The following is a 17,259-nucleotide window of genomic DNA, read 5'->3' on the forward strand; positions in this document are numbered from 1 at the left end:
ATTTGTTACCTTAAACTACAGTCACACTTCACTTTCTAAATCTTGCAGTCCCCTGTCATAGAGGCATATTCTCAAGGCTGCTACACCTCTCTGCCATCATAACCTGTTTGACCGGAATACCAGCCTTTGTAGTATTAGACTACACGCATAAAATACTGCTGTCTAGTTATGCTGTTATACTACTTAATGCAAGTTATGTTTTTTTTTTAAGCTGCAATTCAGTTTTGGTTTTTCTTGTACATTTTAAGAAGAATGATATCAACTCAAAACGACAGATAATGTGCCCAGAGAACTACAAGTAGGCATTGAGAGTTTTTGCATTTCTGCTCCGTGGGAGGTTTCTTTCCTCCCTGAGCCTTTGGACATCTGCATTATAATGGGACAGGTGTACCACCTCAGTAAAACTCCCCTGTCACTATCCCGGCATGGGTTGCACTCCAGCCAAGGGAGTTCAGGCACTTTACACCTTAAGCAAGAGCCCCGCGGGGAAGGGGAGATGCTTAGTGATTGATCAGAAGGTGATGAAAATTGTATGAAGTGTTCTTGTGCATTGTTTCTGGTACTACTGTTCTGAAGCATACTGTATCATTCAAAAGTGCAGTGTTGGTGTTATGTCATTTTAATGGACAGTCCAAAATGATAAAAACTACAAGACTGAAAGTGATACAGCTTGTTCACTTTATCATATTTAATTTATTTAGCTTATTATATTACTGATGTGATGTGACTATTCTGTTTCTGTAGTGTAGTTTGTCATAGTGAAATGACCTGTTGTCACAAATATTATGCACTAAAAGTGCACTTTATTGTTTTGACTCTTCTGTATAATTTCCAGGTTTATTTTGTTAAATTTAACTTGGTTGAGACTTCCCTGCTATTTTGCATTTATTTTTAAAATTGTTCCAATAGGAACCACTAATGAATATAAATAAGAATGATTGATTCAGACATGTGTTGTAGCCTTCAGAGACAATTAGAATCGTCATATTAGTGTGATTCTATGAATCAAATTAAATTTGCCATTTGTGAAGTACTTAGAAGAGATTGTGGAATTTTTTTGTGTCATATCATTCACCCCTAGTTTCATATGTTTACAACAGTTAATGGAATTTTAAATTGTATCTTCACTGAGGTAACTTAGAGTTTGATACATAGTATTACATTGAAGAAGATGCCCATGTTAATTGTGGTGGTTCAATGATATCATTATAATATCACAGAATGCTGTGGTAGGTTGTAAAAGTAGTGTACGTATCATAATGACCTGACATGATTGCTGCAAATGCCATACTGAATTTTGTATTATAGTTTTGTTCATATTGCATTTGTGCTGTCTCTAAAAAATTATTTCTCATGATATTCACTACTTTGTAACAATCGTCACGTAATTCTGAAAGTGTTTTTGAAGCACAAGAGGCTGAAACATCTGTGTTGCAAAGTACAGCTTCTGTGCATTATTTATCTTTTCTCTATTACAGCGCATTTTTTTCATGTTTTGGAATTGGAAACTATTTTGTCCAGCTAAGTTGAAGGTTTTCTAAAAATTTCTGTAGCTCATTTGTCTGTCATGAACATAAATATATTTTTTACAGGCATCTTTGCCTGTTGTTATGAAATTCTCTGATGTTGAAACTTGCAGTAATAAAAGTGTTCATTTTTGGGTTTTCTTGCCTGGATTCATGTATGGTGATTCATCTTTGATGTATTAGTGTGAATTTTAAAAGCAGAAAATGTATGTTGTATAAGGGTACTCAATGAAAATGTTCTGATATTACAATTTCTGCTTTTCTTTACATGTTGTATCATCTTTAAACACCAAAAGAATATGTACCAAGGTTCAGTTAAGTTTAACATTTCATATGGAGAATGTTTATCCTCTCACCCTGGCTAGCTAAGTTTGTTTTTGTTGTTTCTGTTTTGCGCCTTGTTGATTTGCACAATCCAGAAATTTGTAAATATTTAATGGTGGGATCCATTATGGTTGGAGGTGTGCAGTGGATTCAGAAAGATTTTGTGACTAGTGTTGCGTAGTATACTAGTACTGGTTAAAAAAGTACCGAAAAACCTAATACCCTAAGTTCTTGTCTATAAGCCGCGGCTTATCTAAGGAAAAAAGTTGTGAAAATGAAAAAATAGAATATCGGCTTATACATAAGTCCGGCTTATACATCCATCGCGGGGGTTGCGTTCCAGAGCCACCCGCGAAATAAGAATATCCGCGAAGTAGAAAACATATGTTTATATGGTTATTTTTATATTGTCATGCTTGGGTCACAGATTTGCGCAGAAACACAGGAGGTTGTAGAGAGACAGGAACGTTATTCAAACACTGCAAACAAACATTTGTCTCTTTTTCAAAAGTTTAAACTGTGCTCCATGACAAGACAGAGATGACAGTTCCGTCTCACAATTAAAAGAATGCAAACATATCTTCCTCTTCAAAGGAGTGAAGCAAACAAATCAATATGTCTGTTTGGCTTTTAAGTATGCGAAGCACCGCAGCACAAAGCTGTTGAAGGCGGCAGCTCACACCCCCTCCGTCAGGAGCAGACAAAGAGAGAGAGAGGGAGAGTTTGTTTTTCAGTCAAAAATCAATACGTGCCCTTCGAGCTTTTAAGTATGCGAAGCACTGTGCAGCATGTCTTTTCAGGAATCAGCTTTACAAAAGATAGCAACGTGAAGATAATCTTTCAGCATTTTTAGACGAGCGTCCGTATCGTCTAGGTGTGCAAACAGCCCCCCTGCTCAATCCCCCTACGTCAGGATCAGAGAAAGTCAGCGCAAGAGAGACAGAGAAAAGTAAGCTGGGTAGCTTCTCAGCCATCTGCCAATAGCGTCCCTTGTATGAAATCAACTGGGCAAACCAACTGAGGAAGCATGTACCAGAAATTAAAAGACCCATTGTCCGCAGAAATCCGCGATATATATTTAAATATGCTTACATATAAAATCACAATTTAAATGACCGCTACGCGCTCGTGTTGACTCGGCGACGCCCAGAGCAGAAAGAACGCGCTCCGGCCGCTCCAACCGCGCCATGCGGGGAGTGAGAGAGACACCAATATCTCACACTCTCTCCCCCCTTAAAGAAATTAAATGGGCGCGAGTGAGACCACTGACCTCCCTCCCTTCTATTAGTTATAGGTTATAGTACGTTCGGCTTATCCATGAGTCCGGCTTATCTATGATACGATTTTATTTTAAAAATTCGTATGATTTTTGGTCTCCGGCTAATACATGAGTCCGGCTTATAGACAAGAACTTAGGGTATTTAAAACAGTGTTATGGTAGTGTTATGCTAATTTTGGTACTGGAAGGAAATGATTTTGTACAGGCACGTCACACTATATCATATATCACACAATTTGAACTCCAGATGCCAAAACCTTCCGTATATGATGTAGTATATATAGATGCAGCCAAGTAGAATGAGTGGGGGAGTACTACATTCTCGTTTATTATCCTGTCTGTACTGAACCATGAGCAGAAATTTTAAGTAATGTGATTTAAACTAGCTTGGAAAATACACCAGGTGGAGCATTAAAAGGTTTAAGTTGAGTGCTCAAAGTGAAAATCCAGGTGCTGGATCTTAACTGCAACAAACCCACATTTAAATCCAAGTCAAGACTTTTGCGACAATGTTTTCTTAAATTACTAGCAAGCCCGCGATTCTCGAAAGAATTGCATATCCAAGAATGGCAATCACTTTCTGTTCCCTCCGATATTTGGAGGGATGAAATATCATGGAGGGTGGGTGCATCCTGGGAAAGTTCATTTTATTAAATAAACATATTTGTACTAAAGCGGTTTCTTTTTGGAGCTGTGACTCATCTGGTTCTGGTGTTTCAGAAGTGCTTATTCATGCAGTCTCTTTTTTGTTTTTCTATGGCTGTGTCATCAGCGAGAAGTCGTTTGCTGACGGCGGCGGATTCGCGTGCTGAAGTGACCATGGCGGCGGATCCGTGCATGGAGGGCCACATTACTAAACGAACGTGGTTATGTGGTCGCGTTCGGGCGGCTGTACAACCTGGCATGCATGCTTTACCTCAGGTTTGGTTCACAGGTCGTAGCCATGGTAAAGTTTTCATTTAATTAAATAAACCTATTTGTACTAAAGCGGTTTCTTTGTGTGGGTGCCTTCGTTCATTGTTTTTATCCATACGGGCTTGTTTACAGGTCGTAGCCATACGGGCTCATGTTTGTATTACTAATCGTTGAGCTCCTTCCATTTGGAGCCGTGCCTCCTTTGCCTCTGCTGTGTCAGAAGCACGTTGTGGGCGCGCTCGTTCATTGTGTTTATCCATATGGGCTCGTTTTGTATTTCCGTTAGTTGAGCTCTTTCATTGTGGAGCCGTGACGTCTTTGCTTCTGGTGTGTCTGAAGCGCATTGTAGGAACCTCCATGTATTGTTTTTATCCATGCGGTCTCGTCTTTGTTGTCTGGAGCCTTGACTACTTTGCGTGTGGTGTTTTTGAAGCACGTTGTAGGAGCCTCCGTTTATTGTTTTTATCTATGCGGTCTCGTCTTTGTTGTTCTGTGGCTGTGTCGTTAGGTAGACGTCGTTTACTGTTAGGAATGATAATTGAACATGCCACACAGACTGCTGGCACAGTGGATTAGAGCAAGTTTAGTTTACAGGTTGTGTTGTTTGGGCGCCACCTACTAACTCTGGGAAGCCGCTGCGTTTGACTCTGGGGTGCTACGGTGCAGTGCGCATGCGCTTCGGTGCGTCCACCGTGCATAAATTAAACTGTCGTTTAGTAATATAGATGGAAACAAGGGGGCTCCGCCCCCTGCTCGCTTCGCTCGCCTACCCCCGGCGTTTTGAACCCGTGCCCGCTGGGCAGCCACGTGTGAGGATGACGCACGTTTAATACGGAGCGTTCGCCTGTGTCACTCTGGGGCCCCCCACTGTTAATACGGAGCTCCGTCCGTACTATTATGCGGTGTATTGTGGACTACTGCGGACCCCGTAGTGTTTCCCGTTTCAGTTTGTATCTCGGTCAGTCGAGCTTTTGTTTTTGAAGCTTTTGAATTCCGGTCTTCATTATCTGTAACCTGCTGTCCATGTGTTTGGCCCCCTCGTTTAACCTGTTTATGACGTTTTACTTTGCTTTCTACTCTGTCTTTCATTTCTGATCTCGCTTTATTCTGCTTTTGTTTCAATGACACCTGGTCCGTGGTGAATATATTTTCCCTTTCTCGAGTAATAATTTTCATTTGTTTGCGATACTGTGATGTTTATCGTTCTGTTAATAATGCATCACTGTAATGTGATTCACCTATGCTGTATAGTTTGGACGTGTGAGGATGACGTATGTTTGATACGGAGCGTTCGCCCGTGTCATTCTGGGTCTCCCCACTGTTACTACGAAGCTCTTTCCGAACTATTATGCGGTGCATTGTGGAGAACTGCAGACTCTGCAGTGTTTCCTGTTTCACTTCGTATCTCGTTTAGTCGAGCTCTTTCTTTTTGGAGCAGTACCTGCCTGGTCTGCGGCATTTCAGACGCACGTTGTAGGCGCCTGCGTTCATTAATTATATCCAGGCAGGCGCGTGTTTGTATTTCGGTCACTCAAGCTGTGTCGTGTTGAATCCGTACCTGCTTTGCCTACGCAGTTTGAGACGCGCGTTGTAGGCGTACACGTTCCTTAGATCTGTCCAGGCGGGCTCGGTGTCGAAGCTGTGTTAGTTGTTGAGCTGTTTGGTTTTGGAGCCGAGACAGTTTTGCTTCCACGGTTTCAGACGCGTGTCTGTACCATCTCGGGTTTGATGTATGAACCTTTGTGGACTCCGTAGTGTGTCCCGTTTCACTCTGGGGAGGGGCGTTGACTCCTCTTGTTTTACTATGTCTCCTCCTGCGCTTTAACCACACATTAGTGCTACTCACAATATGGCGGCGACGGCTGTGCCTTACGTATTATGTCGGTTTTTACCATGCTGTGTAGGCGCCTTTGCCTTTTGTACTTTACCGCGCCTTCCGATGCACGATGTAGGCGCCTGCACCTTCCGGGTCCGCCTCCGCTGTGTAGTGTGGACGTTTAACTGTCGTTGCTTCTGCCTTTATATTCTGTATGTCGGTGTGCATGTGTGTCGTGCCCAGGTTTTTTTGAAGCTGTTGCATTCCAGTTTTCATCATCTGTAACCCGCTCTCCATGTGTTCGTTCCCGTTCTTTAATCCCTTTATAAAGTTTTACTTTGTTTCCTACTCTGTGTTTTATTTCTGACCTCGTTTTATCCTGCTTGCGGCATGTCAGACGGTTCGTAGTCTTTCTCGTCTTACTCTGGGCAGGGGGGCTTTGTTCTGTAACCAGCTCTCCATGTGTTTGTCCCTGTCCTTTAACCTCTTTATGACGTTTTACTTTGTTTCCTACTCTGACGGTTCGTAGTCTCTCCCGTTTTGCTCTGGTGTGTTTTTTGTGTTGCGCCTGCGCACGTGCGTAGTCTCTCCCGTTTCACTCTAATGGGGGCTTTGTGTGGCACTTGCGTACTATGTCTTTTGCGTCCACGGGCAGGTCCCTGCGTCCATATCCGGTTTACCATTCTCGTTTAGTTATATATATATATATATATATATATATATATATATATATATATATATATATACATATATACATACAGTAATCCCTCCTCCATTGCGGGGGTTGCGTTCCAGAGCCACCCGCGAAATAAGAAAATCCTCGAAGTAGAAACCATATGTTTATATGGTTATTTTTATATTGTCATGCTTGGGTCACAGATTTGCGCAGAAACACAGGAGGTTGTAGAGAGACAGGAATGTTATTCAAACACTGCAAACAAACATTTGTCTCTTTTTCAAAAGTTTATACTGTGCTCCATGACAAGACAGAGATGACAGTTCTGTCTCACAATTAAAAGAATGCAAACATATCTTCCTCTTCAAAGGAAACCGAGAGGAAAGCAAACAAATCAATAGGGCTGTTTGGCTTGCGGTACAAAGCTGTTGAAGGCGGCAGCTCACACCCCCTCCGTCAGGAGCAGGGAGGGAGAGAGAGAGAAAAACAAAGTCAAAAATCAATATGTGCCCTTTGAGCTTTTAAGTATGCGAAGCACCGTGCAGCATACTTAAAAGCTGCACACAGAATGTAGCAACGTGAAGATAATCTTTCAGCATTTTTAGACGAGCGTCCCTATCGTCTAGGTGTGCGAACAGCCCCCCTGCTCACACCCCCTACGTCAGGATCACAGATAGTCAGCGCAAGAGAGAGAGAAAGAAAAGTAAGTTGGGTAGCTTCTCAGCCATCTGCCAATAGCGTCCCTTGTATGAAATCAACTGGGCAAACCAACTGAGGAAGCATGTACCAGAAATTAAAAGACCCATTGTCCTCAGAAATCTGCAAACCAGCAAAAAATCCGCGATATATATTTAAATATGCTTACATGTAAAATCCGCGATAGAGTGAAGCCGCGAAGCGCGATATAGCGAGGGATCACTGTGTGTATATATGTATATATGTATGTATGTATGTATGTATATATATATATATATATATTGTTCTTATGTTTTTCTTCAATTTTTTCCCTTTTGTGTTACAATTTTGTTTTCTCTCAATTGATATTGAAAAATTATTTTATTTGGTTGAGTAGTTGGATGTTTCAATGCCCTGCTTTTCAAAAACTAAACTTAAAATTGCAGAGATATGTGTATAATGCAGATTATAGTAGACTAGATTATAATAGTGTTTTTAGTAAATGCTTACATAAACATAAGCTTTTGTGTTTCTTTACTAATTTATTTTCTTTGGCTGTTTTATCAAATGTATAGTTAATTAACATTCATTGTTAAAATGAATTGCACATTTCTGTAACATTTTCTTTTAATATCACAAACATGAATTTTTCATAATGCATCATAGGAATTGTAGTTAATGAATTTACATTGTACTGTGTTATATGCTATCATTTACTGAATACTACAATTGTCTTCAAAATGTGACCCAACAGAATTAAATTTTTTTTTTTTTTTTAATTTACTTATTAGTTGGTTCTACCGCAGGAACTAAATATATTTCAAAATGTTACCTTCTGTTTTATTCACTGTTTCTGTTATTAAAGTAGATGCTGAATTATGTGAAATTTTTGCGGAAGCAATGGATTTGGTGGTTTGTTTAATTTCCCAAATTCGTTTCCCCCGCGCGTCCCCCCCCCAACAACCTGTCTACTGTATACTATTTACACAGTATACTTAATCTTGTATGTTGCCAAGGAAAATACTAGCCTAAAAAAGAAGAGGAACCAGGATTCCTTTAGGTTTAGTCAGCTACCTAACAGTTGTCCCAATCCTCCATAATGTCTGGGACAAAGACACATTTTACCTTGATTTACCCTTCTGCTCCAGACTTTAAAATATCAAATCAAACTATTCAGACAATGTGTTTAAAGTGCACATCTGGATTTTTTAATTTGTAATTTTGAAACTGTGGAGAAATCAAGGAAAAATGTCTTTCTGTCCCTAACATTATGGGGAGGACATTGTATGTACTTTTTAAATGCGATTAGGATTTTCTCTTCAACTACTGAAGTCAGTGTAGTCTCTGAAAGTGGGTCTAACTTCTCAAGACCTTTTGCTTTCTGGTTTCCGTTATGAATACATTTCTCCTTAACTTCCATCTGTGCCCTTGAGTTCATGATTCTGTTTTACTGGATTGATTTTATGTTCCTGCAACCTCACCTAATACACAAACGCAGTGTGCTAATCCTGGGAGAGCTATTGATCTAAAATAACTTCCAAGTAACAAGTGCACTCTCAAGCACAATTTGAAAAACATATGTAAAAAATGGACAAATACTGGCAAATACATCAATTTATAAATACCATCCAATTAATTGATTCACAATACAGAAAATTATAAGCTTTCATGTGCATTAACATAATTTCACACCCCCTTGGAGCATGGCTACATTTTAATGAATCCATTATATAGACATAACATGGCAGACTTAGAAATAGTGTCTGGGCTGTTTCAAACCAAAGTACTGCCAATTTATTAAAGTCTTCTAAACCAAAGCGACTTGCAAATTACAAATGCAATTTCGTTCACACCTAGAAAATGTAGCATACAACTGTAGACAATCACAAAGTATAAGGTACAAATCATGAAGAAGTAGTCATTTAATTATAAATTGCATCATTGAAAAGCATAATATACAGTACAAATCATGCAAAGTATTTCTCTATTTAAAAAAAAAAAAAAAATGAAGTTATCTGTCTTGTCCGCAACATTCAGCCTTGACCACTCCCCTCCACACCACTTGCCCAATGGTTACTTCAACTGCGCACATCTTCTATCCATACCACCCAGTGGCGCTCCCAGTGCTAACTTGTCCTTCAACGCAGTCGATTATAATGGCAAGGCAGAAAAGATAATTATCTTTTCAAGAACTTCAAATTTTTAGATCATGATAGGAAAAGAAGAGCAAGAGCTGATAAAGAACCTCAAAAAAGAAAATGAACAAAAAACAGCTGCATATAATAAAAATCAAGAACAAAAAAAATCGTCCAGTAAATGAAAAAGAAAAATATGCGAATAGAAATGCAAAAAAGCAACGTTTTTAGAATGCAAGTTAGAGGACAAAGTAATTCATATTGTTTTTTGATGAGGTGTTAACCCAATTTTTTTTTTTTAACTTATGTTTTATGTTTTTACTACATTTTTATTATTCATTGGTATTTAAAATACAGATTTGTAATGAAATACTCAAATAACCGATTTTCTGTGTACAGTGATCCCCCGCCTATCGCGGAAGTTACGTTCCAGACCCACCCGCGATAGGTGAAAATCCGTGATATAGAAAGACCACTTTTTTTTTTTATTTTTTTTTTTTATAGTTTAAGCCTTAAAATACCCCTCCCACACACTTTAAACACATGTAAACTTATTAAAACACACTTTGGATACACATATGATACACGAATGTCGGGCTAAAGATATGAGTAACATAATAATCATCATCATCAGTTTTACCTTCTCCTATATGGTCAAGGTCTTCCTCTGGCGCTTAGGCTCACTGCTACCAGAAGGCTTACAAGATGCAGGACGCTTGGGAGCCATCGTAGGGCTTAAAACAAATGAATAGCTCACAAAAGTCGGACCACAAGCAAGGTACGCGATATGCGATTCGTCGGGGACCCACGCTCGCTGTTCTTGTGAGATTACACCACGTTAGCAGCAGCTAATCAGAGCCCAAGAGAATAAAATCCGCTCTGATTTGGTTGAGTCTCATCTTTCAGCCAATAACGGGCTTTGTAAGAAGTCATCTGGGTGCTGTAACGCAAAACTCTTTGTCTGCTGAAAACCGTATGCTTTGTTATGAATTGGCTGCAAAGTACACTATAGTAGGATGTACTTAATGAAGTTTTCTGCGATATAGCAGGGGCATGATAGCTGAACCGTAATAGAGCAGGGGATTACTGTATAATATCTTTGCATGAAACTGTCTTCCTCCTGTGTCCCGCATACTCTTCTATAAACCATCTCTTTAAATAAGTCCCTTTCTGTAACCAAGGAGCATCCCAACGACCTTTGAGCAGCTCAGCTGTGAGATGGTGGGCACCCAGCATGTTGGAGAGTGAAGTTCATTATTTATTACAGAATTCAATTTTGAAAAGCATTTTTTTTTTTTTATTATATAAACAATGACTGCTTATGATGCATTATCTTAAAAGCCCAGCTACACAAAAATGTGAATGACATTCAGGATCTGAAAATGTCACCCTATAATTAAGCACAGAGCTGTAAGGCCCCCCCAATCCAAAGCAACTTACAGACACCACATTCTTATTCATAAGTAGAAAAAAAAATGAATGCAGTAGAAATGTAAACAATTGCAAATAATGAAAAAAAGTTGACAGATTCTCATTAATCAGTAGCATAGTCGTAAACCAGCAAGCCCGCGATTCTCGAAAGAATCGCAAATCCAAGAATGGCAATCACTTTCTGTTCCCTCCGATACTTGGAGGGATGAAATATCATGGAGGGTGGGTGCATCCTGGGAATGTTCATTTAATTAAATAAACATATTTGTTGGAGCTGTGACTCAGTTGTAGGCACCTTCGTTTATTGTTTTTAGCCATGCAGTTTCGTTTTTGTGTTTCTATGGCTGTGTCATCAGCGAGAAGTAATTTGCTGACGGTGGCGAATTCGCGTGCTGAAGTGCCCATGTCGGCGGATCCGAGCATGGAGGGCTACATTACTAAACGACCGTGGTATATGTGGTGGTGTGGGCGGTCGCGTTCGGGCGGCTGTACAACCTGGTGTGCACACCTTACCTCAGGTTTAGTGTACAGGTCGTAGCCATGGTACAGTTTTCATTTAATTAAATAAACATATTTGTACTAAAGCGGTGTCTTTGTGTGGGCACCTTCATTCATTCATTGTATCCACACGGGCTTGTTTTTGTATTCCCGTTAGTTGAGCTGTTTCTTTTTGGAGCCGTGACTCCGTTAGCTATAAGTCGTTTACTGTTAGGAATTATAATCGCACTTACGTTTAATACGGAGCGTTCGTTTATTGTTTTCTTTCATTTGTTGTCGTTTCTGTGTTTTCTGTGGCTGGACTGTTAAAAATGTATTACTTTAATACTGTAATGTGATTCAAATATGCGCTGAATCGTTTCGTTTTTGTTTTCTCCGTGGCTGTGTCGTTAGCTATGGGCTCGGATTTGTATTTCCGTTAGTTAAGCTGTTTCGTTTCTGAGCCGTGACTCCTTTGCCTGTGGTGTTTCAGAAGCGCGTTGTGCGGCAGTGCACGTGCGCTACGATGTGTGATTCAAATATGCTGTGTAGTTTGGACGTCCTGGGGTTCCATACTTAGATTCACATATGTGCTGAATCCTCTCGTTTATTTTTTTTGCTCTGCGGCGGGCTCGTTGCAGTGCGACAGTGCACGTGCGCTTCGAAGTCTGCTGAATCGTCTCGTTTTTGTTTTCTTTGTGGCAGGCTCGTTGCAGTGCGCGTGCGCCTCGATGCGCCCTGCGTCCATATCCAGTCTACAACGTTTTTGTTTTCTCTGTGGCAGGCTAGTTGCAGTGCGGCATAACAATGAATGCTTATGATGCATTATCTTCAAAGCCCAGCTACACAAAAATGTGAATGACATTCAGGATCTGAAAATGTCACCCTATAATTAAGCACAGAGCTGTAAGGCCCCCCCAATCCAAAGCAACTTACAGACACCACATTTTTATTCATAAGTAGAAAAAAAAAATGAATGCAGTAGAAATGTAAACAATTGCAAATAATGAAAAAAGTTGACAGATTCTCATTAATCAATAGCATAGTCGTAAATCATAGCAATATGAACCTGATAATTTCCACCCTAATTCATCATTTAATTCTTTAATATCAGTATTTGAACATCATAACAAATCATTTTATACATTAACTGACCATGCAACATCACCCCCAAACACCAGCCAAGAGATACTGAGCTCTGACAGTGTGGCTTCAATATTTAAATCCAATGCTGTAAACCAATCTAAGGAGGTTTCTGAATAACATGAGCAATTTTATGCACAACAATAAAAACGCATGCAGAAAACTTGTAAAATTGGGAAATTTTCATAGTTTTAAAGCTATTTTATACTGAAGACGTCTATATTATTTATCAATACTGATAGTCAGATAGGGATTTAAATAGAAACACCAAAATAACAAGTTGAGTTACAGGCACAGTGGTGTTCCTGGACAGAGGCAGAGTTTAAACACTTGGTGTTTTCACATGGTAAATTAGGAATATTCTTTTCTTATTTTTCATTTAAATTGCATTTGGGAAAAATAATTCTGTATGCATTTTTGTGTTGCAATATTAATGACTGTTTGGTTATTTTATTTTTTATTTATTTATTTTGACTAACACATCAGGTACTTTAGATGTCAGACTGATGGGATGCCAAGACCTTTTGGATAACGTACCTGGAAGATCAAAAACTACGTCAGTTCCACTTCCTGGTTGGAGTCCGAGTGAAGCCAGGTCCTCTTTTATGAGCAGGACATCTAAAAATAAAAGTGGAAGCAGCCGAAATCTTCTGAAAACAGATGAAGTATCCAGTTGAGTAAAAAAAAAAAAAATAGATTTTTCACATTAATATCAAATAGCAGTGGTTTTCTTAGGAATTACAGTGAGTAATACTGTATTTAAATGTTTACATGCTGCTGTTCAGTGTATTTTAAGGTAAGATTTATATATAATTTGTTTTTCACTGTAGAAACATGAATTGTACAGCTGGTGAAATTGGACTGTAGCCCCTTTTTAGGTGCTGGAAGCAAAAGAGAATTTGAGCAAATTTAAGTGTCACATTTGCATGCCCGAATTTTATATATAAATGTTTTGCCGGAGTCTTAATTTTCATGAGTGCTTCAGGAATTTGTTTTAAAGTTCTTTCAACACAAGTCACTCCACTTTAATTAGACATATTTGCCATTCATTTTACATATCCATCCATCCATTTTCCAACCCGCTGAATCCGAACACAGGGTCATGGGGGGTCTGCTGGACCCAGTCCCAGCCAACACAGGGCACAAGGCAGGAACCAATCCCGGGCAGGGTGCCAACCCACCGCAGATCACACACAAACACACCCACACACCAAGCACACACTAGGGCAATTTAGAATCGCCAATCCACCTAACGTGCATGTCTTTGGACTGTGGGAGGAAACCGGAGCGCCCGGAGGAAACCCACGCAGACACAGGGAGAACATGCAGGTCTCCCAACTGTGAGGCAGCAGCGCTACCCACTGCGCCACCGTGCCGCTCTCATTTTAAATATTACCTGATTAAAGTTACTTTTAAATATGAAACATAATACTTTATTTAACAAGAGGGTCGTCTTTACCTGGTTGGTCACCTATTCTGCCAGTGGAAATAAAAACACACTGTATGTTTGTGTATGAATGTGTATATGTGTATGTATTATATATGTGAATGGGTTTAATGGTCCTATACCATTTTTCTGGAATGGTTAGAGTGAGAAAAGCAACTGTGTGTAAGGCTGAGGTCTTCAATGAGTGTTGTATGTGTCTTGAACATAAAGTAACTGGGTGCTTGAAAAATTCTGTGTGCCACCTTCACCTCCCTCTGAAGGGATTTATAATCTTGAGCTGAGGGAGGATATTATGCAGCTAGTGAGGATGAACTCTATTTTGCCCATATATAATAAGTTAGTGAGAACAAATGGAGAAGTCTGAGGAAGTAATATCCTGACAGTAGCTGAAAATGTACTATACTGTTGATCAGTAATGGTGACTCCAATAAATGTGTGGAATTTTTTCCGATTCCTGAAGTCCACAACTAGCTTTTTGATTGTGCTGACATTTAGGATAAGACTGTTGTCCAGACACTAATTTCTTAGTGATCAGGCCTTTAATGGTAATGTCATTTGCAAATATAGTGATGGATTTGGAGCAGCGTCTAACCACACAGTCATAGTTGTACAAGTAGTACTGCACTAGGCCTAATCAAATTTATATTCCGGGATCCTTACTCTTTTGTGGAAATTTCTAAATTATGTGCAATCAGTATACATTTTCAACCAATGGACCAACACCAGCAGATGACATGGCACCCCAAACCATCACTGACTGTGGAAACTTTACACTGGACCTCACGCAACGTGGATTCTGTGCCTCTCCTCTCTTCCTCCAGACTCTGGGACCTTGATTTCCAAAGGAAATGCAAAATTTACTTTCATCAGAGAACATAACTTTGGACCACTCAGCAGCAGTCCAGTCCTTTTTGTCTTTAGCCCAGGCGAGACGCTTCTGACGCTGTCTCTTGTGACAGCTGAAACCCATGTCTTGCATACGTCTGTGCGTGGTGGTTCTTGAAGCACTGACTCCAGCTGCAGTCCACTCTTTGTGAATCTCCCCCACATTTTTGAATGGGTTTTGTTTCACAATCCTCTCCAGGGTGCGGTTATCCCTATTGCTTGTACACTTTTTTCTACCACATCTTGTCCTTCCCTTCGCCTCTCTATTAATGTGCTTGGACACAGAGCTCTGTGAACAGCCAGCCTCTTTAGCAATGACCTTTTGTGTCTTGCCTTCCTTGTGCAAGGTGTCAATGGTCATCTTTTGGACAACTGTCAAGTCAGCAGTCTTCCCCATGATTGTGTAGCCTACTGAACTAGACTGAGACCATTTAAAGGCTTTTGCAGGTGTTTTGAGTTAATTAGCTGATTAGAGTGTGGCACCAGGTGTCTTCAATATTGAACCTTTTCACAATATTCTAATTTTCCGAGATCCTGAATTTGGGACTTTCATTAGTTGTCAGTTATAATCATCAACATTAAAAGAAATAAACATTTGAAATACATCAGTCTGTGTGTAATGAATGAATCTAATATACAAGTTTCACTTTTTGAATGGAATTACTGAAATAAATCAACTTTGTCATGATATTCTAATTTTATGACCAACACCTGTACTTTGTGATATTTTCCTGTAGAACTTCTAGTTTGTACCTTACCTTCCTTTACACCTCAACCAGTTGGTGTTAACAGAGCACTTATCAATTTCCTCAGGAAAGAAAGTTTCAAGAGTCTGAACATTATAGCTAAGGTTTTCATGGCAAGAATTGTTTATGAAAGTTATGTTTTGATAAAAATGAAAATGTGACAGGTTCTCGGAGTCAAAACTACTAGCATATGGATTAATATGTAAGATTTAAAAGTTAGCATTGTAGCACAGTTGCATAATGTCTTATCGGGATTGTTTGTGATTCCCTGACAGATGAAATCAGCGCAGTATTGAAGTTGGACAACATGGTTGTTGGGCAGACAAGCTGGAAACCTATTAGCAATCAGTCCTGGGATCAGAAGTTTACACTGGAACTTGATCGGGTATGTTTCTGCTTTGATTTGGATGCTTTTTAATAATTATTGTGCAGTAGTTTTGGAATATGCTTACTCATTATGATACATTTTTTTAGTTAAGAGTACAAATACTTATTCATTTTATTTAATTCATGTAGAAAATAAAATGACGTACCCTGGACCATATACTTTACACTGGGAACAAGCAATATGAATGTAATATTGGCTAAAGAGGAGGTACATAGAGTTGAGTTTTGCATAATTTTGTATGTACATGTTTTTTTTTTTTTTTTCCTTTGTAGGATCTATTAACAGGCAATGTTACAGTAGCTCCATAGGCTGAATCTTTTCTACTCAAAGTGACTTGTATGCATTCTATTGTGTTTGATGTATACATAATTTAAGAAATATGTTTACTGATGGAGATATTCAGCTGTTGTATTTCTCTCAACTTTTATTACTATGCTAATGTACAATAAGAAGAATATCAATCCATCAGTCCATCAGTTTAGTATACATAATCCACTTCAGGGTCATAGGATGCCATTGTTTATCATGTAAGCATCAGATGCAAGACTGGAACGAAATGTTATTGGGAATACACGTGTACTTAACACTAGAATTACCAGAGCCTACGCGAAAACTCGTAAATCCGGCCCACCTTAAATCCGTTGGCACCTGTCCCTCAGCGTCTTTTGTCCTGTAAATGTGTCGATAAGCAGCACGTAGCCTGCTATCCCATCGCCCCCACCCACCGCCGCAGTTCAATTTGCAAAGAAGTTTCTCAGTGCTCAGTGTTTATCTTCAAGTGAAGTGCTAGAGCTTTATTGGGTAAAAAAGTACATCGTCATTTAGAATACATACATTTCATGTGTATTCAGTGTCATCAACAATCTCTGTAAAAACGTTAACACAAACGTTTTTCATGTATTACTAATAATTGACAAAATGTAGACATGAAATGTATAATGTGTGAAACCTGAACCACATATGAAATAAACACTTTCACAAAAGGTACAAGTATAACAAAACAAGTGCACTTTTATTCAAGAATTTAACCGAAGAAAAAAGAAAGCAGGTTACTGTAGGCACTTGATATAACAGCTTGCGTGGTGCAATGCTAAGAACTGCTGCCTTTCAGTCAAGAGGTCGCAGTTTCAATAATAGCTGCTTCCCAAATTTACCATTTTGAGTAGTGAGCTACTCTTTTATTGTGTTTATCATACAATAAAAACATACATTTGATTTGCGTCTGTAAATTTATAGTACTTGTCGATTTTATTTTTTCAGTTTTATTCTCACTCACGTTCAAGCTTCCACACCCCCGAAACCCCCCCACCCCCCAATGTGACGCCTTTTATCAGATAAAGACGTGGTAGGTACAAACATGTTTTGTTATACCCCCTCTTTATTAGAAAACCGTGTC

The 17,259-nt window shown here is 39.3% G+C and overlaps 1 protein-coding gene across 1 annotated transcript in view; it reads left to right on the forward strand.

Annotated features, from left to right (window-relative positions):
* Nucleotides 1–17,259, forward strand: part of LOC114658388 (serine/threonine-protein kinase N2-like) — a 161,818-nt gene that overhangs the window by 89,290 nt on the left and 55,269 nt on the right. The window contains exons 7-8 of the mRNA XM_051932786.1: nt 12,884–13,069; nt 15,751–15,860. Coding sequence (XP_051788746.1) covers nt 12,884–13,069; nt 15,751–15,860 — 296 coding nt within the window. The remainder of the gene's footprint in view (nt 1–12,883; nt 13,070–15,750; nt 15,861–17,259) is intronic.

The sequence above is a fragment of the Erpetoichthys calabaricus genome, chromosome 10 (assembly GCF_900747795.2).
Source record: "Erpetoichthys calabaricus chromosome 10, fErpCal1.3, whole genome shotgun sequence".
Taxonomy (NCBI): domain Eukaryota; kingdom Metazoa; phylum Chordata; class Cladistia; order Polypteriformes; family Polypteridae; genus Erpetoichthys; species Erpetoichthys calabaricus.